General features: G+C 38.2%; 1 protein-coding gene across 3 annotated transcripts in view; it reads left to right on the top strand.

Moving 5' to 3' along the window:
• Nucleotides 1-27509, top strand: part of TTC28 (tetratricopeptide repeat domain 28) — a 568766-nt gene that overhangs the window by 275744 nt on the left and 265513 nt on the right. For all 3 annotated transcript variants that reach the window (XM_027956682.2, XM_015101419.3, XM_027956683.2), the window contains 3 exons: nt 14253-14400; nt 22059-22331; nt 23231-23361. In XM_027956682.2, coding sequence (XP_027812483.2) covers nt 14253-14400; nt 22059-22331; nt 23231-23361 — 552 coding nt within the window. The remainder of the gene's footprint in view (nt 1-14252; nt 14401-22058; nt 22332-23230; nt 23362-27509) is intronic.

Genomic DNA, 27509 nt, shown 5'->3' with positions numbered 1-27509 from the left:
AATCCTAAAGGAAATCAACCCTGAATATTCATTAGAAGGACTGATGCTGAAGCTGAAGCTCCAATACTTTGGCCACTGATGTAAAGAGCTGACTCGTTGGAAAAGACCCTGATGCTGGGAAAGATTGAGGGCAGGAGGAGACGGGAGTGACAGAGGATGAGATGGTTGGATGGCATCATCAACTCAATGGACATGAGTTTGAGCAAGCTCTGGCATATGGTGAAGGACAGGGAAGCCTGGTGTGCTGCAGTCCATGGGGTTGCGAAGAGTGGAACGCAACTTAGAGACTGAACAACAAAATAGTTAATCTGTATTTTATTTTATAAGAAACCAAAAAACTATTTTCCAGATATTTGCATTGCACCAGCACTGTATGCAATATCTGGAAAATAGTTTTTTCAGTTTCTTATAAAATAAAATACAGATTAACTATTTTGTTGTTCAGTCTCCAAGTTGTGTTCCACTCTTTGCAACCCCATGGACTGCAGCACACCAGGTTTCCCTGTCCTTCACATGCCAGAGTGCACCCGCACTGTATGCGGAGAAGGCGATGGCACCCCACTCCAGCACTCTTGCCTGGAGAATCCCATGGATGGAGGAGCCTGGTGGGCTGCAGTCCATGAGGTCATCAAGAGTTGGACACAACCGAGCGACTTCACTTTGACTTTTCAGTTTCATGCATTGGAGGAAGAAATGGAAACCCACTCCAGTGTTCTTGCCTGGAGAATCCCAGGGGCGGGGGAGCCTGGTGGGCTGCCATCTATGGGGTCGCACAGAGTCAGACATGACTGAAGCGACTTAGCAGCAGCAGCAGCACTGTATGAGTGTTCTTCTAGTTGCTTTGTATCTTCACCAACACTTGGCTATTGACATTGTTTTTTCGTTTTGTTTGTTTGCTATTCAAATGGGTATATAGTGGTTTACTTTGCATTTTCTTGACTAATGTTGGCTGTTAACTAAAAGATGTTGAACATCTTTTCATGTGCTTATTTGCCATCTCAGTAACCTCTCTGTTGAAGTGTCTGTTCAAATCTACTGCCTAATTTTTATTGGGTTCTTTGTTTTTGTAACTCAAGTTTTCATAGTCCTTTTATTTGGTGTTTGGATCTGAGAGAGCTAAACTACAGAACAGACTACCATCTGGTTCTCTCTCTTGAAGGATGTTTTCCTGAAGGTTTATAGAATTTCAGGTTTATATTTCTTTTCTTTCAGCCATTTAAAAATGTCTTTCCTATGCTTTCTGGCCTTGATGGTTTTTCATGAAAAATCTGCAGTCATTGGAAATGTAGTTTTCCTGCAAATAATATGGCAATTTTTCTTGGATTGCTTTCAAGATGTTTTTCTTTGTTTTTAGTTTTCAGTATGTCAATGCAGGAGACATGGGTTTGATCCCTGGGTCGAGCAAGTCCCCTGCAGAATGAAATGGCAACCCACTCCAGTATTCTTGCCTAGGAAATCCTATGAACAGAGGAGTCTGGGGGGCTGTAGTCCATGGGGTCGCATAAAAGTTAAACACACAACAAATGCTGATTATGATGCTTCTAGACATGGATTTATTTGGGCTAACTCTATTTGGGTTTTGCTGACCTTGAATCTGTAGGTTTATGTCCTTCACAAAATGTGGGACATTTTCAGTTACTTCAAATTTCCCCCCTGCTTCACATTCCTTACTGTCTTATACTGGGATACCTACCAATGACATGCATATTAAAGCTTTTGTTATTGCCCAGTGTATCCCTGAGGCTCTGAATATCTTTGGTTTTCTATTATCTTTCTCTCCGTTGTTCAGATGGGTAATTTCTTTTGGTCTGTCTTTAAATTTACTGATTCTTTTCTCTGTAATAAAAGTTCTGCTCTTGAACCTCTTGCGAGATATTTCAGTATAATTATTTTATATTTAATTTTTAATTTGGTTTTTCTCTATATCTTTTATTTCTTTGCTGGGGATGTCATCTTATTTGCAAGACTATTTGCCTACCTCGCAACATGAATATAATAGTTGTCTGATCATGTTAACTTCTGTGTCATTTTAGAGTTGGCATGTGAGATTTTTTTTAGTTCTTCAGAGGTGAAGTTATTTTGCTTATATCCCAAATGCTTTGATATTGTTCATTGCATCTTGTTTACAATTTAAGAAGAATAAATTTGTTTATTTTAATAAACTATTCACCTGATTAGGTGTAGGCTGTAAGTCTCAGCCCATATTTTGTGGACTTTGGTTCCAAAGTTGGTTAAGTTTTCGGAGTTTTTGTAGTTGTACTGGGACCTTGCCTTTCTATGCACCACCCAATGGCCAGTTTGAGAACCAGATGATAGTCTGTTCTGTAGTTTAGCTCTCAAAGCCTTGGTATGCTATTTAAGGTCAGATCCAAACACCTCTTTATGGAATCTCTCGTGAGCTCCCTCCTACATCTTTTTAAAAATTCCCCAATGCTTTCCAGCTCTCTGGCTGTCCCCTTCCCTTCTCATCCACTAGCCAAAACTAGGGCTTTAGTTTCTCTGCTCTGCCATGCATATCCTATAATTATGTCTTTAATGAGGCATCAAGTAGTGAAAGGCCAGAGAGAAAGAGAGAGAGAGAGAAAAAAAAAAGGTTTGGAACTCATCCTGAACTCTGGGAACCACAGGCCCTATGATCAGGGCTCTCTTCCTCACAATTTTATATGCCTGCCCAGAAGCCACTGCAGTCACTCTCCCTGGCACTGTTGGTTTGCCTGAGGTGTCGACTGAGAAAGAATGGAAAGAGGATTTTAAAAATGGGTTTTTTTCTACTCTTTCTGACCCTTGGGAGTTCTCTTTCTTGCTTCTCTGACTGGAATAGGACTTTTCTTGGAGAGCTTCTGTCTGCACCGTTGTTTCCTCATTTTGAGCTGCCCTTGAATCCAAGGTGGGTGATAGCAGATGGGAAGAATACAGAACACAAGAGGAAGCCCATTGCTGCTTTGGCACTACTTTGAATTCTGGTCTCTTTCCTCAGTTCATCTACTGTGTTTACTGTTCAGAGATCTGTTCCACGAAGTTTCCAGATGTGACGGTGTTCAGTGGGAAGACTGGATACTCGCTCTATCCTGCCCAGAAATGGAACCCTTCCTCTTTTGAAAAGGTTGAAAGTATCTTGTTATGTTCTTGTGGTGGTAGATACTGAGGGGTAGACATTTTTCTTTTTCTTGGGTTTCATTGTGATGTGTGGCACCTTAACACACATGTGACAACGTAGAAAGATTACCTGATATAGGAAGGGGAAAGACATAGTCTATGCAATTCATTGTTTAGAAAAGCATGCATGAAATATTTGCATAAGTTTTTCTAAGGTATATTCTTGCCTTTCAGCTCTGTCCTTACCACTTGCTCATGTCAGCCTGTCTTGTCCCTCTTCTCAGTGCGCTTTCTTTTCTGGGCGCTCTGTGTGTGAGCTGGCAGTTCACGACGATGAAGCCATCAGTGTTTTCTGGCAGTGCTTTTCCACCTTTGCTTCCCCAGTACCTGAGGAGTCAGAAGAGAGGACTGTCCGAGGGACTGGGGCTATAGCTGGACTGTAGATGGGTATTTATTTGTGTTTCTTAAAAATTGTGTGAACTCTTTTATTTTCTTCTGTAATTTTTCTATCAAAATAATTCTCCATTGATTTTTTTTTTTTTAATGTACCACAGTGGTGCAGGAAGTTCTGCATGTGTCAGAACAGTGGTTGTATGGCAGTTGCTGTAGTTTATTAATTAAAAAGTTTCTCTCCCAGAAAGTTCAAATAGATTGGAAGTTTCAGGAGACATGTTATGTTATCATATAGTTTTGACCTCCATGGTATAATGCCATGGACTCACATTTGAATTATACTTTGATGAGAAAAGCAAGAATTATCAAACTATCAGCTGTTAGATCAGAAAGATCAGAGAATGAACAACTAATGGTGGGGTTTCATCTGCTCAAGGACGCCTTGTATAGAACGCCTGTATCCTGATGTATAGCGCTTCTGGCAGTAATTTCTTACAGACTGCTTTCTGGAGGGAGTGGATTCCTGTTAGTCTGGTATGGTTTGGGTGTAGCTGCATTATGGTAGGTGAAATACCAAGTGCTTTTTTCAATAGTTAGTGAATCCTATAATTCCCATATGTTGGCTTCAGTGTTTTTCCTAATTCCCTTGTTCACCATTATTTTTTCCCATTTTGCCCCTGGTTTCAAACTCTCCCCAGGATCATCTGTATGTGTGAAGGCACAGGTGCTCAGTGTTCTGGAGCAGAGGAGGGTTGGTGGGGCAGGCGCACAGAACTTACGCTGAAGCCAGATGATTACTTGGAGAATGTTCAGAAAATTCCCTGGTGTTGTTTTTGGCATGTCTTTACACTCCTCCTGTGCATACCCATAGAGTGACGGCACAGGGTATGGACAATTCAGAACCGTTACTCTAGGGGACTTCAGACTTCTTTCATTGTTTACTTCCAAAGTTTACAAGGGAAACTCCAGATGATGGCACACAGATTTTATAATCTGACATGAACTTCAGCGTTAGGAATTCCTCCAGTGCTAGAAAATGACACCTACTTAGTTATTTAACTCCTAGTTGTCTTTAACTGCTTATCAGATTTATCAGATAAATTATCAGATTTCTAGTTTCTTTTCAAAATATGATTTTCTCATAAACTGTTACTTTAACAAGTTTGATATAATTAGTTTAAAATTAATTTAGGGTTAAGAAATAGCTGATATGGTATGAAACAATCATGATTGAGAGCAGATTTCTTTTAGAAATTGATATTGAATGTACCAAAGCAACGTTGAAGAGAAAAACACTTCACAGCTGCAGATTTGGTTAGAACATTATGTTTAGGCCATTTGGGCCTTTGACTCTGGGTTACACACTGAATAATGGTGTTTTCTAAAATAGCCTTCAATCTCTTGCATGTGCTTTCAGCATACAATAAGACAGACTAGTGAAAAAATATAAGCATAGCTTTCTGGAGAGATAGGAATGATTACTCCCAGCTGAGCAGGTAAAACATTGCTACATGAAGAATGTGTTCTTTGCCGATTCTCAAGGTTTTATTTATTTTTATTTTTAATACAAAATGTCAGCATATAGAAGCAAAAGAAACTCCACTTGAAAATCTCAGAAAATTAAAGAAGCACAGCAAATTGTATTGCAGGTAGAAATCCATTTTTAGCCAGCAAACAAATAAGCATTGGCTGAGAAGCTTGCTGATGGCTCCCTTTGTTTCTCTTTGATTTAAAGCTTCATGCCTGTAATCTAATTAACATCGAACTGAGTTGCAAGTACAGTGGCCTGTTTGGTTCAATAATAATACATTTATATAAAAGGTTAATGAAATGAATTTTCCCTCCATCTAATTCATTAAAAACTGTTCCACAATCAACGATTGCTAATGGAATAGAGATTAAATATTCATGTTCATAAATTTTCTTTGTCATTTCCGATTTTCCTTCATTTCTGCCTCCATAGGTTGAATTTTGCCAGTATAAGAATTCCCAAACAAAAAGCTTGATTTAGAGGTTAATTGCACACTATTAATTCTTTTATCAAAGAGGCAGTGTGGAATAGTAGAGTTTTTGGCAGCAGGGTGAGTTTCATAACCACCTCTTTTGTGCAGTAGTTGTTGTAAGAACTTCTTGCAGAATATCGTGAGTGTGAGTGAAGAGCTATGGAAAACAACCAGCACTGTGTGGGGCACAGAATAGTGGTTCAATAAATGATAACGAGAAGGGATTTGGGGAAATAAAGCATCTCTGCACTAACAGTTATGGTTTTATAATGGCGAGACTGATACGGTAAGGCTGGGCGCTTGTTAATTCTAAGGTAGGTGTTCAGGCTTGGACCTCAGAACATCTTGTTGTAATTCTCATCATCGGTATATCAGGATAGAGTCTCTGATAGAAAGGAGTTTTTCATATTTCTACGGATAGATTTTTGTGTGTCATCTATTTTTTTGCCACCTCTTTCTTCTTTTCTACCTAGGCTAAGGGACTTGATTTAAACTGCATATGTTTTTCCTAGGTAACAAATTTACTAGATAATTGAAGCCTACCCAATCAAGTGCCAAAAGTGTAAAGATTTTTAAAAGCAGTTTTGATTTAAAAATTTCCGTTAAACAGTATACCTATTTATAGGCTTCTGAAATGGAAGATGCCAAACATAAATTAACTATTCTGTTAATGACCAAAGGTGATCATTGAGATCATCAATTTTTGTTTTGTGCTTACTTTTTAGCTGTTCATCACCCACTTTACCGCAAGTAATTTCTATTGTATGAACTGGTAAAGCAGATGAGCCACCTGATTAAATAGCAAATGCCAAGTTGAGACTCAATAGTGAGAAATTCACTCTTCTTCAGTTTTTAAAAATGTACCCACTCTTTGTTTCATATACCATATGTGATATCAATTAGCATTCTTTGTTGAGGTCATTATTATCATCCTCTCTGTAAGTGGACGGAGAAGGTGATAGCACTCCACTCCAGTACTCTTGCCTGGAAAATCCCATGGACAGAGGAGCCTGGTAGGCTGTGGTCCATGGGGTCGTGAAGAGTCAGACACGACTGAGCGACTTCCCTTTCACTTTTCACTTTCATGCATTGGAGAAGGAAACGGCAACCCACTCCAGTGTTCTTGCTTGGAGAATCCCAGGGATGGGGGAGCCTGGTGGGCTGCCGTATGTGGGGTCACACAGTGTCAAACACGACTGAAGTGACTTAGCAGCTGTAAGTGGAAATGGAACATGAAGTTGGGAGAAGTGCCTTGGCTAAAGGCACACAGCTGGAAAGCAACTGGGATAGGATTCTAGTGTCAGCCTAATGAGTTTTTTCTGCAGCAGCTGCCCTGGAAGTAAATCACGTAGCTTCAGTTCCCAGCTTTTGTAGTAGTTATTTTTATTTGTTGAGTGTATACCTTTCACTTTGTGTTTGGAGGTTTGTTGTTAAAGGAAGACCCAAACTCTAGAGCTGTACTGTCTTAATACAGTAGCTACTAGCCAGTTGTGACTGTTTAAACTTAAAGTAATTAAAATGAAAGGAAATTTAACATTTAGTTTCTTGGTCACATGGTCCACATTTCACATGGTCAGTGGCCACAGGTGGCTGGCCAGAGGGTACTGTTATTAGACAGTATGGAGAACAGTTTCATCACTGTAGAAAGTTCTGTTAATTTCTCCCTTGTCCTAAATGAGCATACATAACAAAATATGTTACAAAAATACTTTGTGCTTATGTATCCATCCGGGTCCCTATTTGATGAGCGACTGTGGAAACATGTTGAGGACATGGGGTCTATCCCTTCATTTTTATGTGTCATATTTAATGTGACATATAATTTATAATGCATAATAAATTTTATAGTGGGCATTATGTATACATTTACATTTTTCTTGTATGATGGATATGTTTTAAGGAGTACAGTCTTTTATTTTCTCATATAATGCCTTCCTAAAAAAGTATATGAAAGTCAAATATGTGAAATGTCAAATATACAAATATTAATCAAGAGATTGACAAATTCAGTGAGTAAGGAGCGTTAATTCCTAGAGAACTGAAAAATAAAATCTCAAATCATGGCTTTCCTTTTAAGATTCATTAAAAAGTATATATTCTCTAATCTTATCCTTTTCCATCAAGACTGAGCATAGTTAGTTCTGTGTGATGTTGAAAATTTTCTACTTTTGGCACCTTGTAATCATTTTCACTTTTGACCCAGTCATGGTTAAATTATAGTTTAATACTGGTGCTTTTAAAAACTAGAATCAGTATTTCTATTTTTGCAATCTCTCCTCATTTTTAAATGAAATAGTAAGGGAAAAGTCAGTGAACTAATTCTGTGATTTACCAGTATTGTTGACAAGATGGTGATGTTATGGTAGCAGGTGGTATGATGGGCTAGCAAGTGTACTACCATGTTATAGAGATATTTATTCTTCAGAAGATGTTTTAAAAAAAGTTCAAATTCAAACAGTGAAAAACATGTTAGGAACATTAAAGTACACCATTTAAAAGTACACATTAAATTGAAAGCAGAGTGTTTGGGAGCACTTGTACTAAGTAATAGATTATATTGTACATGTAAGCAAACACTTAATTTTGTGTATCATTACATATTATATACATTTATTTTTTGTTATTTTTTTGTTATGAATGTACATATGTACCTATGAACATAATTTATCTTATTACTGATTTGAGCCATGGAAGAGGAGGAAGTTTATGTTATTATTGAGTTCAGTGATGTTTTAGAATTGTGAATAGAATGTTGAAAGAAAAGACTTAAAGGCCCTTCATTGCTTCCAGGGGTACTTGAAGGGTGAATAGCTTACTGTTTCACATGTTTAGTCTTTGAGTGTTTTTAGTTTAACCCTATCTTAGTCTGTTTGGACTGAAATAACAAAATACTGTAGACTGGGTGGCTTAACTCACATTTACTTTTCACAGTTCTGGAGGCTGGAAAGTCCAGGATCAAGGTAATGGCATATTTTGTGTCTGGTAAGGGCTGATTTCCTGCCTGTCTTCTTGCTGTGCCTAGTCTCATGTGGTAGAAGGGAAGAGGGAGCACTCTGGAGTCACTTTTATAAGGACACTAATCCCACCCTTGAGGGGTACACTCTCATTGCCTAATCACCTCCCCAAAGCCCCACCTCCAAATACCATCACACTGGTCGATTAGGTTTCAGCTTATTAATTTTGGAGTGACATACACATTCAGTCTAGCAAACTCTCTGAGATGAGAAGAATGTATACTCACTAAGGACAAAATACCAACAATTTTAACGAAAGGATGTAAGCACTTTGGTCATTAGTTACATTTTTATTACTGCTAAAATGTTACAAACCCTTCCTATTATAAACAGTTATTGTAGGTAGCCATGATTTTTGTTTTCTGAATGTTGAGCTTTAAGCCAACTTTTTCACTCTCCTCTTGCACTTTCATCAAGAGCTCTTGAGTTCCTCTTCACTTTCTGACATAAGGGTGGTGTCATCTGCATATCTGAGATTATTGATATTTCTCCTGGCAATCTTGATTCCAGCTTGGGTTTCTTCCAGCCCAGCGTTTCTCATGATGTACTCTGCATATAAGTTAAATAAGTAGGGTGACAATATACAGCCTTGACATACTCCTTTTCCTATTTGGAACCAGTCTGTTGTTCCATGTCCACTTCTAACTGCTGCTTCCTGACTTGCATTAGGTTTCTCAAGAGGCAGGTCAGGTGGTCTGGGATTCCCATCTCTTTCCGAATTTTCCACAGTTGATTGTGATCCACACAGTCAAAGGCTTTGGCATAGTCAATCAAGCAGAAATAGATGTTTCTCTGGAACTCTCTTGCTTTTTCCATGATCCAGCAGATGTTGGCAGTTTGATCTCTGGTTCCTCTGCCTTTTCTAAAACCAGCTTGAACATCTGGAAGTTCACGGTTCACGTATTGCTGAAGCCTGGCTTGGAGAATTTTGAGCATTACTTTACTAGCATGTGAGATGAGTACAATTGTGCAGTAGTTTGAGCATTCTTTGGCATTGCCTTTCTTTGGGATTGGAATGAAAACTGACCTTTTCCAGTCCTGTGGCCACTGCTGAGTTTTCCAAATTTGCTGGCATATTGAGTGGAGCACTTTGACAGCATCATCTTTCAAGATTTGAAATAGCTCAGCAGGAATTCCATGACCTCCACTAGCTTTGTTCGTAGTGATGCTTTCTACGGCCCACTTGACTTCACATTCCAGGATGTCTGGCTCTAGGTGAGTGATCACACCATCGTGATTATGTGGGTCGTGAAGATCTTTTTGTACAGTTCTTCTGTGTATTCTTGCCACCTCTTCTTGGGAAATAGATGGGGAAACAGTGGAAACAGTGTCAGACTTTATATTTTGGGGCTCCAAAATAACTGCAGATGGTGATTGCAGCCATGAAATTAAAAGACGCTTACTCTTTGGAAGAAAAGTTATGACCAACCTAGATAGTATATTGGAAAGCAGAGATATTACTTTGCCAACTAAGGTCCATCTACTCAAGGCTGTGGTTTTTCCAGTGGTCATGTGTGGATGCAAGAGTTGGACTGTGAAGAAAGCTGAGCACCGAAAAATTGATGCTTTTGAACTGTGGTGTTGGAGAAGACTCTTGAGAGTCCCTTGGACTGCAAGGAGATCCAACCAGTCCATTCTAAAGGAGATCAGCCCTGGGTGTTCTTTGGAAGGAATGATGCTGAAGCTGAAACTCCAGGACTTTGGCCACCTCATGCAAAGAGTTGACTCATTGGAAAAGACTCTGATGCTGGGAGGGATTGGGGGCAGGAGGAAAAGGGGACGACAGAGGATGAGATGGCTGGATGGCATCACCGACTCGATGGATGTGAGTTTGAGTGAACTTCAGGAGATGGCGATAGACAGGGAGGCCTGGCGTGCTGTGATTCACAGGGTCACAAAGAGTCGGACGCAACTGAACTGAACTGATTATAGGTAGCAGTCAAGAAATTTTATATTCTTTCCTTTAGACCACAAGCACCTTGAGTCCAAGTCCTATCTTTATTTTTTTTTATTTGTAATACATATCACAGTACCTGGTTCTGTGGATTTTTAGAGAATGTTAATTGAAGTAGTATGGAAGGAATGAAAACATACTTGTAACCTACCTGTATTTCTATTATTTGTGAGATTACTTGTAGCATGTGTGGAATAATCACTGAAGATTCTTTGTGGTAAACAACAACAAATATATAAACAACTCTACAACACTTTAAAATCTAGCTATTCCCCTTGTGGTCCAGTGTATTAACTAGCTCCTTGCAAGTCTTTCTTCTTGGCTAAAGCTTCAGGTTAAAACCATTGTTCTCAGGGCAAAGGGGCTCTCAAAGTCAGTCCATATTGCCTTCCCTTCTCTGTTGCATAACAGTGACCAGAATGTGGATATATACATGAGAAGTGCAGAGACAGGGAGTATATTATCTGAGGTTGGCTGGGCTCAATCCTAAGTGACCCAGATTTGTTCCTTTCCCAGATGCTGCTGCTTCCTATGAAACCTATGATAGTAAGAGAAAAATTAGGTCACATCAGTTTTCTTTAAGTTTAGTAAACAGCGGTAAAACTCAGCACTTCTTGATCTTTCCTTTGGGAGAGACTGACAGAAAATCCTATGGGGGGGGGGGCGGGGAATGTGGGTTGCTACATCTCCCAAGACCTGTTAGTACCAATTTCGGGTGGTTCAGATTTTGTCTGGGAGCCTTAGACCAGTGAGTTTCCCAGTTGCTAATAGTCTTACGTGGAGCAAGAGGGAGGAGTGAATAAAGCAGTGACAGGAATTGAATGCTTTATATTGAATAATGAAATGTTTGAAATATTTATTGGGCTCTCCTTATGTTCTGTTAGTCTGTAATTATGTGTTCTTATTTTCCTCATTAATTAATAACCAAAATAGCTTACTTTATTAAGTATTTAGTCTATATCAGGCACTGTGCTGACAGCTCTAAGCTTTTAATAGAAAATATTGTGACATTGGGTTGGGGATTCTGGAACGACATTAGGAAGGATCAAGGGAGATCTTTGCGCCTTCTCAAAATCTTCAGAGGAAGGGAGGCTGAGACTCTGGGCAGCATGATCCAGCCATACCTTTCCTCATCTAATTTCTGAGTGTCCTAAGAAAGCAAAACATGTGTGTGCTGTGCTGTGCTTAGCGGCCTGGTCGTGTCCGATTCTTTGCAGCCCCATGGACTGTGGCCCACCAGGCTCGTCTGTCCATGGGAATTCTCCAGGCAAGAATACTGGAGTGGATTGCGATGTATTCCTCCAGGGTATCTTCCCAACCCAGGGATCCAACTCAGGTCTCCTGCACTGTAGGCAGTTCTTTACCATCTGAACCACCAGGGAAGCCCAAGAGTACTGGAGCGGGTAGTGTATCCGTTCCCCAGGGGCCTTCCAGAGCCAGGAATTGAATCAGGGTCTGTTGCCTTGCAGGTGGATTCTTTACCAGCTGAGCTCTCAGGGAAGAAACTCCTTTGTTTATTTGATGTCATAACTTTCCATTAACATTGAACCCACTAAGGAGTATATACATCATACTTTTCTGAGACTTCATTTGGGAGATAGGAAAATCAGTTATTTTCTCAGTGAAATAATGAATGATATGCTTTGATTTAAACAGATAAAAAATTATCAAAATTCATTGAGACTAATTAAATTTTTAATGTCTTTTCTCCAGTTTTATTGAGATTTAATTGACTTATAGCAGTATGTTAATAGTTTAAGGTACATAGCATAATGACTTGACTTACATATATTGTGAAATGATTATCACAATAGATTTTTGTGTTTCTTAAAATATATACCTGAAATCATTAACCACAGACTTATTTGGTCTTTCTTCATAAATAATAGTTTATAAATATTTCATGTATATATTTATATATACATGTGTGCTGTGCTGTGCTAAGTTGCTTCAGTTCTGTGTGACCTCATGGACTGTAGCCTGCCAGGCTCCTCTGTCCATGGGATTCTCCAGGCAAGAACACGAGAGTGGGTTGTGATGCCCTCCTCCAGGGGATCTTCATGACCTAGGGATCGAATCCCTATCTCTTTCATCTCCTGCATTGGCAGGCAGGTTCTTTACCACTAGCGCTGCCTAGGAAGCCCATGTATACATGCACGCATATATAAATTTTTAAATTTAGCTTTAATGTAGCATTTCTAGAATTATATAAACTATAGTTATTTTTAGTTGGAATGTGGTACATGTTGCCTCTTGGATTATAGAAATTACCTAAAATATTAGATGAAAAGGGTAGTAAAAAATGTGTATAAACACATTAAAGATTAAAAAGTGACTGAGTCCACTGAAAGGAAGTGATCTTATGAATTAGTGATGAAAGTGCTTTTGCAGGTTATTGTCTTACTGGAGTCTGAGTTTTAACAGCTGCTGGTAGTTTAAACTAATAGAAGTCTGAATAGACCATAATAATTTGAGTATTCATTCTGTTTATGGATTGTTTCTTAATAGAAACACTGAATGGTATTGCTTATCTTAAATTACCTCAAAGCATAGTTGTAAAAATGGAATAAGGTAAGTAATTATGTTTTGTAAACATGAAAGGTGCTCTCTCATAGTGTGTGTACATAATATAAAATTATAAAATTATGTATTACATTTGAATAGTAGTTTTATTTATTTTTTTAATTTTTATTTTTACTTTATTTTACTTTACAATACTGTATTGGTTTTGCCATACATTGACCTGAATCCACCATGGTTTTAGAAGTTGTTTGAAACTTCATTTAGAGCCCATAAATACAATTTGTTGCAATTGAAAAAGGTATTGGATGAAAAAGTTACATTTGTGTTACAAGCATAGAGTATTGTAAAAGTATTTAAATAGGCCAAATATTTTAGAAGCAGATGTCATATAAACAATGAATGCATTAATAATATGTCAGTTTTATGTGCTATGTAATCAGGTTCAAAGTCCTTTGCTGGTTATATACTTGTAACACTTTGATCATTTACTTGATTTTACTCTGTGTTCGAAATAAACTTATAAGTTCTTACTATCATTATGAAGTTTGAATAGTTTATTAATTTTCTGGCCCTTTCTGTAATTAGCTGGAAGGAGGAATGTTTTCTTTTATTTATAGTTGATAAAGCCAGTTTTTAAACTAATCCAATTAAACGATGCAAACAACAGCAATCTTATTTTGTTTCTAAGCAAAGCACATGTATTTTAAATAATGGTTTTAAAATACTATGTATGAAACACCGCATTCAATGTAGCCATGTTGTGTTACTCATCATTACAATTATCTTAATACTAATCACATGCTGATATATTCCTTTAATTAATGAGGAGAAAACAAAATAAGTGAAATTGGAGTGTCTTTCATTTGTCTGGCACTGTACCAGATAGTTTGGTGAGATGTAAAGAAATCTCCAAACCCCTGTTCTTGAGGAGCTTATGCTATTAAATTGGGGTAAAAGGTTTTTAAAATCATCAAAAAATGGTAAAATATTACATACTATGTGAATAAGTACCAAAGAATGTGATAAAATTAATATGTTCTAGAAGTGAAAAGAATGAAAGTTTTAAATATAATGTTCCTGAAAGAAGTATGCTTACATTTTATGATGTTCAGAGAAGTCAAATTTGATTACAAACTCTTCACTAGGTTTCTGAACTGAGATCACATCAATCTTAGTTCTGCCGACCTGTTGTTCTAGTTAAGAATCCTCCTCAGCCTGGTGGAGCCTAGTGTATAAGTAATACGTGCATTATCTTTTGTTTATTTCCAGGCATACTTCCGACAGGGTGTTGCCCTCCAGTACCTCGGACGTCATGCCGATGCCCTGGCAGCCTTTGCATCTGGGTTGGCTCAGGACCCCAAGAGTCTCCAGCTTCTGGTGGGGATGGTAGAAGCAGCCATGAAATCTCCCATGAGAGGTAAATATGATAAAAGTATTTGTTCCAACACTAATTTAAGTCAGAACATTTCTAATCTTTGAAGATTTTTGACTCAGGCATTGAGAATTGATAGGTTATCATATTAGCTAAGGTTGGATATTTTAGACAGAGGAAAATTGGAAATCACTATCGATAGCTGACATTAATGAGGCACGGTGGGATGGTGGTAAGGCCACTTGTCTGTGACTTTGTGGACCTAGATTATATTTTGAATTTTTCATTAACTAACTATACAACCTCTCTGGATTTTAGGGTTATGTAAAGAATCCTTATGTTTTTTGTAGTTGTCAGATTCTCTACCTCTAAAACAAAACACCTCTAGTAGTAAATTGATCTGCTCAGCTGGACCAGTATGCCATCTAGAAATAAACAAATGAGAGAATACATTAGACATTTCTTAAGAGGAAATATGGATCTAACTGTAGGCTATGTCCAACATTTTTCAGAAGAACATTAAAAGATTATGTTGAATTAAAAGGAAAGAGAAAAATAAGTAGATATGTGGTTTTTACCTGTATTACTTCTGTGTTATACCAATTGGTGTTCTGGAACAATAGATTGAAAATAGTACTGTGAAGGTTGGAGGTGTTCTAATGCTCAGATCAGATTGACTTCTGTTTGAGGAACATAGATTTTTGTGGAAAGAATTCTTGGGAGGATTGGGCTAAAAGTGTATACCAGTGTATATCTTTGTGGAATGATGGAGACACTAAGGCAGGTTGATGCTGATGATGTCCCATACTAACTATATGATGTCAAGCAGAACTCTGTTTTCGCTTCTGACATGGTGTGTTTTTGAGTGAACCTAAAAACCTGGATGGCAGTATCATTAGGTAATTTATTTAGTTTTGAAAATATTTGCAGCATTAGATAATTTTAATATACTGGCTAGTTTGATACTTGGCTCAAAATATTTATGTGCTAAGTAAAAGTTTGATGAACTACATGGTACTCATATGGTTTCTGAGCAATTCATAGCTATAAAAAATACTTTCCTGAAAGCGAAGATTTCGTGTTTTAGAAAAAAAGTGGTAAGGAAACCTCTCTTCTTGCGATTTTATAACCCCATACAAAGCTGAGTCTTTGCTGCAGGAACCTAATGGCTTCTCCCACTGGGGGACCTGCTGTTAATAAACTCTGACTTAGAGCAGACGCACTTTGGAGTGCCAGGAGTGGAAGGGAGGGAGGGGAGATGGACAGCAACAACGAAAATCAATCTCTTTCTCTCCTTTCTGTTTTTCTAGTATTTTCTCATTCTCTCCCTGTATCCCTCTGCAAGTAATTTACATAGATCATTTTTTATTTAGTTCATGATGTCCCTTTATTCTGAAGTATTTCTGGGGCTGCCTTTAGAACACTGGAGTGAATGTGTTGAGGTCAGCAGAATCATACTTACCAGTTTGCCTTTGAAGCAACTTATTTAGGTAAATGTAAACAAATCTCTGCACTGCAAGAAATAGCTCAGTGCTGCTGTCCCCCTTAGGGTTTTCTGTGCCATGTTCTTTCACATCTTACAGAGTGACCTAAGGGCGACCTTGGAGAAAGCTGCATCTTACAGGTGCCTGGAGCACTTCAGTATTTTCTTCTTTATCCTTAAAATGACTTATGTCATTTATTTTTGACATTGCCTTTACCACTGTATCTATTCCAGGTGGGCTTTTCTTATTAACATTGTATAGAAAGACTGTTGCTTTACACAGTATTGTTCTATTTATCATTGCACTTCTTAATGACCTCTCTTTTTGTCATACGATTATAATTCACAAATCTGTCATTATTTGCTGCCCATTTTTTGCCCACTGTTTATTTTAATCTCCTTCAGTGTTCTCAGTTTCTGCCATTGTTGAGTAGCTGTGTGGTCCAGGATGCTTTACGTGTAGGTCTGATCTGTGTGTCCATTGTTTTTATTTTGAAATGCAAAATGAATCTGAAATGCAACATGGAGACTCCCTTGTCCAAGTGCTTCTGTAAGCAAACAAAGCTCCCCCTTTGTGCATAGCATTCTTGTCATTTGGCCTTTGGGGGAAGTTTCAAGTTTGTTGTTGTTGTTGTTTTTTTAAAGGATAGGGATAATATACCCTTGTTCCCAAATAACTATGTTCTATTAATCCACATTGAAACTTCCTTGATTTTTTAAAATATTGTTCCCTATTTTGATAATTGCATTGTCTTTTTTACTTTATTTTTATGGTTTCATTCATGCTCACCAACCAGATATCAGATTATCTATTTTTCTTGTAAATATATTTACATCACTGTGTATGTAATGTATTTCCCTTAAATCATTTATAAAAATACACAAATATAAGTATTAATATAAAGTGAGACTTTTTCATGACTCTCAAATTGTCCTTTTACTATTTTCCATTTTTCTTTTTTAGATTGTCTTGCAGCAATTTCAGTTCATTATATCTTATAAATGTTTGTGCAGATTTGGATGGTGTCGCATAGTCCTGCTGCCAACCACAGATTTAATAGTACAATTACAAAGTGAGATGGAGTTTACCTTTATTTGTTCCTCTAAAGACGGCAGGGCTGCTTCTTGCTGAGGGTTCTCTTGTGTATATTTTCTCCCCTCTTGTTAATTCGGTAATCTAAACACTATTACATTTATGGGCTATCACCTGTCGTGGTGTTTCTTTCAGCTTCAGAAGATCCAGGAAGCTGATTTTTATGATGTACTGGTGGAAAATGGCTTGAATATGTATAAGCTTTTCTCTCATAGTCAAATTGGGGCTCACCTTTTATTTACCTGATTGTCCACCCTTGATAACTCTTTTTGTCTGATGTTTTTTTAGAAGGCAGTCAGTTTTCACAGATGGCCTGTTTCTGAAATTGTTGAAAACAAAACAGAACTGACTTTTCCTGAAAAGACTGGGACTCTGATCCCAGCACTGCCATCTGTTCTCCTATTGACTGGGCAAGGTTCTTCCTTTCTCTGCCCCTTGGTTGGTATCTGTAAAAGGGGCATGAGAACGAGTAGCTTGTACTGTTGTTTTGAGAATCAAGCCCTGGCACGTAAACGAAGGCCCCTTTAGGACACCTACCCCCCAGTGTGGTGCGTCTCCTCCTGGAGAGAGAAGTCGTGGTGGTGAGAAGCTTGCTCTTGTCTTTGCGCTGTGGCTGTGGAACAAACACTGCACAGCACACACGATCCTCTTGCTAAGCACTTGGTTCCTGGAAAAACTGCCTTTTGCCTCAGTGTTAGTGTATTTTTATTTAAAAGGTCTGGGAAAGCCTAAAGTGATCCTTGATTCTTCTGCTTTGTCCTCTGTGAAGCAGTAGAACCCAGTGTCCTGGCTACCTTCAAGAAGTGTGCCAGGACTTAACAGTCTTTAAGATGAATTTTCCTTACTCCACTTTCCACTCACTCTGACTACCATGTCTTCTGCCTTATTTCTTTAGAAGGTCTTTGAATCCTTTTGGAATGAAGTAGGATATAAATAAATTCATAAATGAACCCAGAAAAATATGAAGAGACTTAGAGAACTAAACGCGTCAGTTTTTCTTTTTCTTTTTTTGAGCAGGGTTAAGTTTTCCTTTTAGTATGAACCAAAGCTCTTTTTTTTTTTTCAATTGTGGTAAAATATGCATAACATCTAATTGACCATTTTTAGTTGTGCAGTACACTTAAGTATACTCACAAGGTCGTGCAGCCAGCCCTTCATCTGTCTCCAGATTTTCATCCTCTCAGATTGACACTTTGTACCTGTTTAAACAATAACTCCTCCTCCCTCCTCACCCTACCCCAGCTCCTGGTGACTCCCAAGGTGCCGCCCGTAAGTGGAATCACACAGTGTTTGTCCTTTTTGTGACATGCCCGGTGATCTTTAACTTAGTTTCCTCTATAAGGAATTTGCTTAAGAAAAGATAGAAATTAAAATTAAGTTAATATTATGAACCTTACCTCTAAACTTTGTTTACGGACAGTACTTTACTCTCATTACACTTTGCTTGCCTTCTTATGTGTTAGCAGTTGCTGTTCTGTCTGGATCTCTCCTCAGGGGTCCCATAGCATATCCTACCAGTTCTGAGAAATCTGGATTGAAAGTTGTATCATTATTTTACATATCATTAAGAAAATCAACTCCAGATGGCTCAGACAGTAAAGTATCCGCTTGTAGTGTGGGAGACCTGGGTTCGATCCCTTCATCAGGAAGATCCCCTGGAGAAGGGCATGGCAACCCACTCCAGTATTATTGCCTGGAGAATCCCGTGAACAGAGGAGCCTGGTGGACTATAGTCCATGTGATTGCAGAGTCAGACACGGCTGAGCAACTAACACTTCACTTTTAGACATAGAATTGGACTTCCCTGGTGGCTCAAATGGTAAAGAATCTGCCTGCAATGCAGGAGACCTGGGTTCGATCCCTGGGTTGGGAAGATCCCCTGGAGGCAGGCATGGCAACCCACTCTATTATTCTTGCCTGGAGAATCCCCATGGACAGAGGAACCTGGTGGGCTACAGTTCATGGGGTCACAAAAAGTCGAACAGACTGACCAACTAAGCACAGCACAGATATAGAAATAACCAGCCATTGTAAGGTGCCATTGAGTTCATGGATTGTTGCTGTTGTTTAGTCGTTTCAATCATGTCTGACTCTTCGTGACCCTGTGAACTGTAGCCTGCCAGGCTCCTCTGTCCATGGGATTTCCCAGGCAAGAATATTGGAGTAGATAACTATTTCCTTCTCCACGGGATCTTCTCTACCCAAGGATTGAACCCACATCTCCTGCATTGACAGGCAGATTCTATACCATTGAGCCACTAAGGAAGTCGGAGTTCATGGATAAGAAATCTCAAATTCACAGATGTTAATAGGTGAATAAATATGTAGTACTGATGAAATAAATATAGCATATCTTTTAACTGAGTATGATTATTTGCCTGTTACTAGCTTTTATTGAATACTACATTCCTTCAAGTTTTTCAAGTGTGAGGAAATAAAACTTTGTTTATCTTAAATTCTTAAAGCCTTTACATTTTGAAAGCACATAACTAGTGTTCAGTGATTGTTGCAAAGTACTTTTACATTCTTATGAAGTTGTTTTGACATTGGATATTTTATGTATTATGCATAATTTCTGTAAAGAAAAATATCTTACAGGCTGCCAAATCTCTGTTCCATCTAGCCTGAGAAAATCACACAATTAGTCCTTTTGCTAACAGCCTAAGTTTATTGTAGGATACGAATTAGAATTGTAGAATAGTAGAGTTGGGATAAAACCTTGTAAGTCACCTAATCCAGCCTATACAGGTTTTTCTTTTTAATCTTAAGTGAATTTGTTATGTCATTGCTTTTGTTTCATGTTTTGGTTTTTTGGCTGCAGGGCATTTGGAATCTTAGCTCCCTGACCAGGCATTGAACCCACATCCCCTTCCCAGTAGCCTCTCGGTACCTTTCTTCTCCGCTTAAAATCAGCTCTAATTGATCTCTTGTATGGACAACTAAGAATGTTGTGTGGTATGGTATCAGAGAGCCGGAACTTAAAATCCTGCGATGGGTTCTTGTTGTGGCTCTGTCCCAAGCTGTCTGCCCTTGCATGAATTGCTTAAATACTCAGATTCTTCATTTCTAAATTAAAGGGTGGTTTCAAGTTCTTTTCAGCTCTAAAATTGTTATTTTCGCTCCAGCTGATTGGCCAGTGGTGTGCTAATATGCTCATCACTGGCTGCTGAGTCCAGTGGGTACCACCAAAATTCTGCTCCCAGTTGTTTGAGTATGGCATTGTTCTTTTCCTGTTCCAGCAATTCTTGGATTCTTTGCCTGTGTTTAACCCTATTGGTTAGCAAGGGTTTACTGGTTTTGTGCACTGCTTGCATCTTGACAGGTGTAAAAATGTTCTTTGTTCTCTGTTTAGTGATCTGATTGAAGGGAAAAAAATGCTCTAGGCACCAGTAGGTTTCGAGGTTTCTGTGGTAATGTTGATTCAGACGAGAGCTCCATAGTGAGTGGAGATGTGAAGTCATAAATTGTAAAAATTACATTTTAATGCAGTACTGTTGGCTGAGAGATTCACAATTTAAAGAGACCAACCTTTTAATAGTTTTTTTTTTTTTCTTTTAACATAGGCACAGTGGAACAACTAATGTGAAACAGTCTTTCAGGGAAGCTAACAACAAAAGTGTTGTAAGTGCTACCTCACTGTAGGGTTATAGTCATTAGCTCTGCGATTGTCTTTGGAAAAAAGAGGAGAAGAGGAAGAAGGAGCTTAAAGGTCATCCACTTTGAAACCTAGCTTCAGATGGAAAGAATCTCCTTGTGGCTTCCTGACCCCTAATCTATGTCCTTTCCACCACATGAAAATAAAACAAGCTAAACATTAATTTTGTTTTTCATCTTACCTTAGTAAACTCAGATGATTTCTTTATGGTTTCATTTGTCACCACAATAGAAATTGATAGTACTTTTTTATGTGGTCATGCTAGTCTCAGGAACAGCAGGGTACACTGGGTTGCCAGTGAGGAGGATGGCTATTTGTTGAGAGAGCTGCTTTTATGTCTTCTAGGGAAAAAGGTGGACAGAGTTTATTAATCAGTCATTCAGATTCAGGTTTAACAAACATTTCATTCATTGAATGCCAGATGTGTTAGGAGCTTTCACCCATATAGAAATGGTTTATAATAAAGTATTAAACAGTCCTATAGTGGTCTTCAGATTTAGCTTGGAAAATATTTTAAAAATTAACACACGTGAAACATCTCTAAAAAGATTAAGGGCCAAACTGCAATACTAACTATAAAAATAAATCAGAAGTTTAGATACAAAAATTAATGTGGGCTGGAGGACCTGGGGATAATACAGGCATACCTCATATTAGTGCATTTCACTTTATTGTGCTTCACAGATATCGTTTCTTTTTTTTTTAACAAATGGAAGGTCAGCGTCAACCCTGCATTGAGTGAGTCTATTGGTGCCATTTTTCTAACAGCATTTGCTCACTTCATGTCTCTGTGTCACACTTTGACAATTCTTGCAATATTTCAAACTTTTCCATTATTGTTGTATTTGTTCTGGTGGTCTGTGATCTGTTAATTTTGATGTTGCTGTTGCATCACTGAAGGCTCAAATGATGGTTAGCGTTTTTTAGCAGTAAAGTATTTTTAATTAATGGGATTTTTTAGACACAATGCCATTGCTCACCTAATAGACTACAGTATAGTGTAGACATAACTTTGATATGCGTGGAAGCCAAACATTGCATGCGATTTGCTTTATTGTGACATTCGCTCTGTTGCAATGGTCTGGAGGCAGACCCACAGCATCTCTGAGGTCTGCTTGGATATGGTAGCGGTGGGACTTGAGTGATGTACCTGTGGTACTTTGAGAGGTCAGAAGGTCAGAGAAGAGAGAACTATTCAGGGAAAGTGATGGGTCCTAATCAAAGAAAGACCAGAAGAGAGGAAGAGTGTGGCGTACGCCTGTGAGATTGAAGTAAGGAAATTGCTGGACTGACGGTGTTGTCCAGTCATGTGAATGAGTGGACAGTGAGGCTGTAGCTGGATGAAAAGCTTCAAGGGTTTGTACCTGAAATGGACCATAGAAAGTTTGAGAAACCATTGTTTCTAGAGCGTATTAGAAAGGGTTGTTTTGTGTATTCTCCTACATTCTCTGTTTTCTTTTGTTTTTCTTCAGACTCCCTCGAGCCCACTTATCAGCAGCTTCAGAAAATGAAACTGGACAAGAGCCCCTTTGTGGTTGTCTCTGTGGTTGGGCAGGAGCTCCTGACAGCCGGCCATCACGGGGCCTCTGTGGTCGTCTTAGAAGCCGCTCTGAAGATTGGCACCTGCAGCCTCAAGCTGAGAGGCTCCGTTTTCTCCGCACTGAGCAGTGCTTACTGGTCTCTCGGGAACACAGAGAAGAGCACTGGATACATGCAGCAGGACTTGGATGTAGCCAAGACCTTAGGTAGAGTATGTTTTTCTCCTTTACTTGAGTGCAGAAAGGAAATGGAGAAAATGGATTAACCTGATGTGAATGGGATTGAAATGTGCAATGAAAGCATGTGCAGTGAAAAGTGATTCTACCTCTAGAACATTCCGTGTTTGAGAGTACTCAAGTCTTTAGGACTTTTCATTTAACAAGGTATCAAGGTTCCAAAAGGACAAAAGATATGGATGAACATACACATTGCCTTCTCAGAGATATGGGCTCACTGATTTAATATCTCAAATGGTAGTGTTTGTGGGATCTTTCACTTAAATTTACATTTTTGCCTACAAGAATGCGCCATCATTTTGTTGGAGTAGACAGTGCAGAGCAGTGGTTTGGAGTGTGGACTGAGGAACCAGACTGCTGAGTTTAGAATCTTGACTCTGCTACTTACTGGCTTGTGTGACTTTTGGCAAGTTGCCCAACCTCTCTCTGCTGCCATTTCCTCATTTAAAAAAAAAAAAAAGGTTGTTTATGATAATCATCACGTTGATTATTTAAGGACTTGGAAGATTGCAGTAAGAGAAGAGATGTGGTGAGTCTTCCATTGGCATACTTATAAAGAAGCAACATATAATAGGCTTGGAGTCAACCAACAAGATGATGGTTGTTCAGAACCAAAGCGGTGACCTCTCATTTCCAGGAAACTTGTGTCCCTGACTGCAGTTATATGTTATAACATCAATAACGATTGTCGAGAGGTTTAACTTCTAGGATCATAACTTCCCACATGGAGTCTTTTAGAGGAAGAAAAAAAAGACAGATGAAATTTTAACTAGTAAACCTGTGGCTCTCAAGTTAAGATGGCCTTTATATATTATAAATAATGCTGTAACTTAGAGAATATTCTCTCTTTTTTTTTAAACCCAATTCAGGTGACCAGACAGGAGAATGCCGAGCTCATGGGAACCTGGGCTCTGCATTCTTCTCCAAAGGAAATTACCGGGAGGCTCTCACTAACCACAGGCATCAGTTGGTGCTTGCCATGAAACTCAAGGATCGAGAGGTAGGAAGTTTACATGCAGACCAAAACCAGTTTGTTTGAAACATGGGATATTTTTCTTTTTTGATGCTCAAAATGTTTTAATCATCTTAATATATTACTTTCAGAAGTTGATAATCATTGCTTCTAGCTTTCATCAACAAAGAGGTGTTGGACACCTGCCACATACAGGGCTTGGGGATATAAAGATAAATGAGACTTGGCTTCTGACCTCAGGATCTAATAGCTTGTCAGATGCAGTGTTCTTACGCTCTTCACATGTGCTGTGGATATGTGTAAAACTAGCCAAAAGCTGTATCAGTATGGTATGTCCATTAAATTAAGGAAGCACACATTAGGCTTTGTCAGAGATGGAGTATTATTGCTGTGAATCCTTCACGCCATTTCTTTGGTGGATTTTTACTCTGGTGATAGAGACATATTCAGTCTCATCAAGAGAGCTGAATTATAATGACAGAGAAATATCACCTTAGTCTTCTCTAGATAAATGAAATGTAAAATTCTTAGAGACTTGTTGTGTAGTAGATGCTCATGATGGTCCCTGCAGAGTGGAAAGAGGGTGGGGTTTGGCAGGAGACAGACCCAGATTTGAATGCCTGCTCCAGTTCATCCTGGCTCGGGGATTTTGGGGAAATTATTGTTTAACTTCTCTTTGCCTCTTATTTCTTATTCAGAAAATGCTGATTCCATTCATTCTGTACACAGTTGTGATAGGATTATAAATAATGTATGTAAAGTACCTAACATGGTACCTGGAATTCCATAAATGGTAATAGTAATATAATATTATAAGTGAGAAAGAGAAGGTTAATAGCTGAGGCAACAGTAAATTTATGAATTAATCTATATGGTGGGAAATAAGTTTAGTTACATTTGTATCTTAGAATTTCACTGTAGGACATTATGGAGATGAATTATATTATTTAAATGACCCAGGATCTTCATTTCTCTAGAACACAGTCAGGTATTAGCAAGGAATGGTAAAGAAAAGAAGCCTTTACTTCAGTGGCATGCTGGAATCTCCCCTTGGGAATGCTGGACTTCTGCAAAGTCTTTCTCATCCATGAGTATCAGATAAAAGCCTTGGAAAGCTACCAAGGGCCATGACATTTTGGCAGTTTTATTCTCAAGAGAGTTGCCTACACACTTTTCTCTTTGCCTATTTACTCTTAGTTTACAAGCAATCCTTATAAGCCAGATGATCTGATTTCTTGATGTTAAAAGGATGAAAAACAGGGCTCAGCTTTCTAGAGACAAATAAACTGATAGCATTAAGAAGTTAAGGCAGGTTTAAGAACTAAAACAGTATAGGTATCTAGATAGGGCCATTTAGTGTAGGGACAGATAGCTGTAAGTATGTCAAGAGCTGGGTTTATACCCTGTTTTCCTAACCTTTGAGATGTATATATTAGCCCAATTATTGGATAGATTAGAAAGACTTAATTAGGGGCAGAGGGTTGTGATAGGTATTAAAAAAGGAAAGCATCCTAATTCACTACCAAGATTCTGTCCTTCCCAAGGAGGCAGAAAGTGATATAGACTTGAGGAAGCTCTGTGAAACAGGCAGAACTCAAGCTGGCCTCGGAGAGAGATGTAGAAATTGGCATATGAGGTCTAAAACAGATATTTTCAACCATTCTATTATATATATATCATGTATATAGTCACAGATTCTTGGTTTTTAAAAAAAGTGATATATATTAGTTGTATCTAATTACATAAATATTATACATGAAAACATTTTCCTCTTAATTTTAAACATTTCTTCATTTTATTAAATGGTCTTCATTTTATTAAATGAAGGTCTTTTATCATCATGTATTTAATCTATCTCCCTAGTGTTATACAGGCTTCCCAGGTGGTACTAGTGGTAAAGAACCCACCTGCCAATGCAGACGTAAAAGACACGGGTTCAAGCCCTGGGTCGGGAAGATTCCCTGGAGGGCATGGCACCCCCCTCCCGTATGCTCCCATGGACAGAGGAGCCTGGTGGGCTCCAGTACAGTCCATCAGATTGCACAGAGTCAGACGTGACTCAAGTGACGGCACACACGCGCTGTTATGTGTTTAGTTTGTTTCAGATTGTTTGGTTGTAAAATCCAGAAAAACATGTTTGTAGATCAATCTTTGAACATATCTTCGTTATTTCCTTTGCTTCAATGGGCTTACTTAGAACATTAAGACTTCTGATACGTATTGCTAAATTGCTCTCAGAAGGGCTGTATCTATTTCAGTTCTACAAACAGTGGATAAAAGCTGACAGTAGGCATTATTGTTAAAACTAAAAGGTCAGCTTTGTATTTAAAAGTGGTATGTTATTTTTTGATTTATATTTCTCTGCTTGCTATTGGGTTGACTATTTAAAAATTTTTCTTTTATAAAGATTTTTAATTTTCAAACTATTTTCTATTGCAATATTGGTTACTTTATATTGATGTGATTTTCGACATTGCTGTATCATTCTGCTGAGCTATTGGGCAATTTGTGTTCTAGTTTTATTTACTGTGGCTCTATATTTTTCATATACTACAAATCCCATATCATCATTATTATTCTTAATGTCTAGGATATTCTTGTCTCTCTATCTCCCCCCAAATGAATTTTAAAATCATTTTGTCAAATTTTGGAGACTCTCCTGTTGTGGTATTTACTGAAACTATTAAATTTACATGTTAGTTATGGATAAATTGATGTAGTTTTAATGGTTGATCTTCTATTTAAGAGCCTGGTCTGTTCTTTCATTTACTCTTTTATACCGCTGACTGATCTACATTTTTGGGGAGTGTAGATATTTAATATATACTATTGGAAATGGGATATGTTTTCATTGTGTCTTTCCTAAAAATTAGTTACTAATGGCATATAGAAAAGCTGTTTACTTTGCAGATTTTATAACTGACCATGCAAAAATTCTCTCATCATAGCTCATGGTTTTTTTGTTGATTTCCTTAGATTTTCTTGTAATGCAGACTTTTTGCAAATAATGATAGTTTTGTGCATTTCTATCCTTATGTTATACCCCTACTTTTTCTTTTCTTTTAATTATTGCACTGGTTAGAACTTTGAGAACTCTTACCCCCAAAGCAATCATACCCTTTGAGTATAAAAAGTTTGGAGGATGTACTTTTTAATGATTATCCTCCTCTTACATTGTGTCTGTGACCTTGAATTATATCCTGGGTTTCCTTTTGCATTGTTTTGATATTGAAATAAAGTACGGGAAGCTGCCTTTTGAAGCAGAGATTAACCACTTAAATACTATGACTGGTGAGAAAACCAAGCTGCATCTTTCTGCCTCTTACATCTTTGCTATAATACATTTTAAGGTTTTACCAAGTAACAAGAAGCAGCCTGAAACCACTGTCCACTTACCTTAAAGAGCAGTATGTTTTTCTTTTGTACAACTATTCTCAGATATTCCATAGGAGAGAGCAGGCACTTTCATTCTAACTAGCCTTCTATCTGTGTTAACAGTTGCAAAATAAATTTCAGGTAGCCACAGAGACCTTCCTGTGAGCTAATATTAATTGTCAGAAGAGTGCATGAGTTACATTGTTTTAGAAATGTTATTCTTTATTCAGGAAATCTGATATACACATATGCTGATGACTTGGAAGTTTTTGTTTTATTTTTTATCAGTCTGATTTCTCTCCTGGGCTTCATATTTCTTTATCCAAATACATCCTGGACACCCATCTTCAGTTTAATATGCCTGACTTAGCCCTCGATCAGTGCTGACTTCTGCTGTCACCATTTGTCCTCTTGCTCAAGCCACCTCACTCACATGTTTGATTTGTTACTGGGTTCTCTTCTTTCTACAAAAGAACACGTGTACACCCGTGGCGGGTTCATGTTGATATATGGCAAAACCAATACAGTATTGTAAAGTAAAATAAAAAAAAAAAATCTCTTTTCTGGTGCCTTCCTTCTGCCATATCATCTTGTCTGGACTGTTGCAGTAGCCTCCTCTCAGAACTTTCTATACTTTTTAACAGGTGCTCTCCTCCAAGCAAAGAAGAGAGGGTGTCTACTACCTGAATCTGTGATTGTAGCCTGAAGCTACTGCCATAAGAATTTAACTTTTTTCAAGTATGGTGTAGTGGCCAAGAGTGTGAAGTTAGTTATTAGACAGACTTGGGATTGAATGTTGG

The sequence above is a fragment of the Ovis aries genome, chromosome 17 (assembly GCF_016772045.2).
Source record: "Ovis aries strain OAR_USU_Benz2616 breed Rambouillet chromosome 17, ARS-UI_Ramb_v3.0, whole genome shotgun sequence".
Taxonomy (NCBI): Eukaryota; Metazoa; Chordata; class Mammalia; order Artiodactyla; family Bovidae; genus Ovis; species Ovis aries.
The sequence above is the reverse complement of the archived record's forward strand: the minus strand, read 5'-3'. Positions and strand labels throughout refer to the sequence as shown.